Source organism: Austrofundulus limnaeus, unplaced genomic scaffold (assembly GCF_001266775.1).
Source record: "Austrofundulus limnaeus strain Quisiro unplaced genomic scaffold, Austrofundulus_limnaeus-1.0 Scaffold141, whole genome shotgun sequence".
NCBI lineage: Eukaryota > Metazoa > Chordata > Actinopteri > Cyprinodontiformes > Rivulidae > Austrofundulus > Austrofundulus limnaeus.
Genome location: NW_013952543.1, coordinates 527,176 through 528,703, shown reverse-complemented (window position 1 = coordinate 528,703; position 1,528 = coordinate 527,176). Strand labels below are relative to the sequence as shown.

At 39.1% G+C, this 1,528-nt stretch overlaps 1 protein-coding gene across 2 annotated transcripts in view; it reads left to right on the top strand.

Moving 5' to 3' along the window:
* Positions 1-1,528, top strand: part of letmd1 (LETM1 domain containing 1) — a 28,798-nt gene that overhangs the window by 12,935 nt on the left and 14,335 nt on the right. For both annotated transcript variants that reach the window (XM_014016233.1, XM_014016232.1), the window contains exons 4-5: positions 424-506; positions 615-801. In XM_014016233.1, coding sequence (XP_013871687.1) covers positions 424-506; positions 615-801 — 270 coding nt within the window. The remainder of the gene's footprint in view (positions 1-423; positions 507-614; positions 802-1,528) is intronic.

Sequence of the window (1,528 nt, the reverse complement as noted above, 5' to 3'; positions counted from 1 at the left end):
AAATGAGAGCTGCTGCTTTGTCAGACAAATTTATTTTAATTTGGAAGCCTTATCAACACGGACTGGCTTCATTCACTTCCTCCACTGCCGTATGCTAAAATAACCAGCAGACACTGAGCAGAAAATCGACGTTCTGTTATCTGATTGGCCCGAATGAAATGCTCCTGAAGAAATCCTTGTCTTTGGGCGAAATCCCAGACGGAGCAGTGAAGGGAAACTAGAAATGAGCCGAACTGTGTAGGACCAGACTACAGCTGTGGCCACCCCTGCAGAAGGGAGCAGCCTAAAGAAAAGCAACATAGGTGCTGATTGTTTTCTGAAATTAACAATCTTGAGCTTGTGGTGCATTTTTTATTTATATTTTTATTATTTATAATATATTTATAATGTTTGTTATCTCAAAGTAATTGATATTTTTCACAGTTTCACAAAGACGTGATGAAGGCCATCCCAATTTTTTTGATCTGTATTCCTCCTTTTGCAAACTACCTGGCTTTTGTCTTGATGTAAGTCTTGTTTTGATGTCTGTATTTGAATTTTTAATGATGGGTACACACGTTTCACCGTCACTAATTGTGCCTCCCTCATTTCTGAGGCTGCTCTTTGTTGTCCAGGTACTATTTTCCACGTCAGCTCCTGCTTCCTCAGTTCTGGACTCCCAGACAGCAGGTGGAGTTTCGGCGAGTGTACCATTCCCTCAGGGCTCAGCACTATCAGCCAGTTCTCAAAGAGCTCCAGTGTTTGAGCCAGAAGGTCCAAAATAGACCCCTGCAAGATCGCCTTAAGGACCTCTGCACTAAAGTAGGTGAATAAATCTGAAATTCTAATAAATGTTTGAATACACCTTTTTGTATGGTTCATGTACAAAACAGGGCAACAGATAATTTTCTGATTATCACTCAAACTGTATCAAAGGCATGAGGGCTGTTAGGCTTTGCCTGTATGTCTTCATTTGTCTGTTGTAGTAGCAAAATATCTCAAGAGCAGTGGACAAAATCTTATGAAAGTAACCATCGAATGCATGTTTACAAGTGATTCAAGATGGCCACCACAGCTAAGTGAAATTAGCATTCACTGAAATTGTTCTGACCCATCCAGTGTTTCACATGCTGAGCTAAAATTAAGTGTGGTAGTAGCTGAGTCATTCCTAACACATACTTTAAGCACTAACCGATGGCACAATTTCTGTATTTCAAACTTTATTGGAGTCAATTTAGTCTGTTAGTAAAACATCTCATAGACCATGAACAGATTTCAATGTACGCGTTCCTTCAAGGAATGGTTGCATTTTAAAGCTGCAGTAGGTAAATTTTATAAAAATGTTTTTTTTTTGTTAGGTTTTTTTTTTACATACAGTGGTTTGCAAAAGTATTCATACCCCTTGAACTTTTCCATATTTTGTCACATTACAACCACAAACATAAATATATTTCACTGGAATTTAATGTGAAAGACCAACACAAAGTTGTTACAGGCCGAACAAGGAGATCACTGATCAGAGAGGCAGCCAAGAGGCCCATGGTGACTC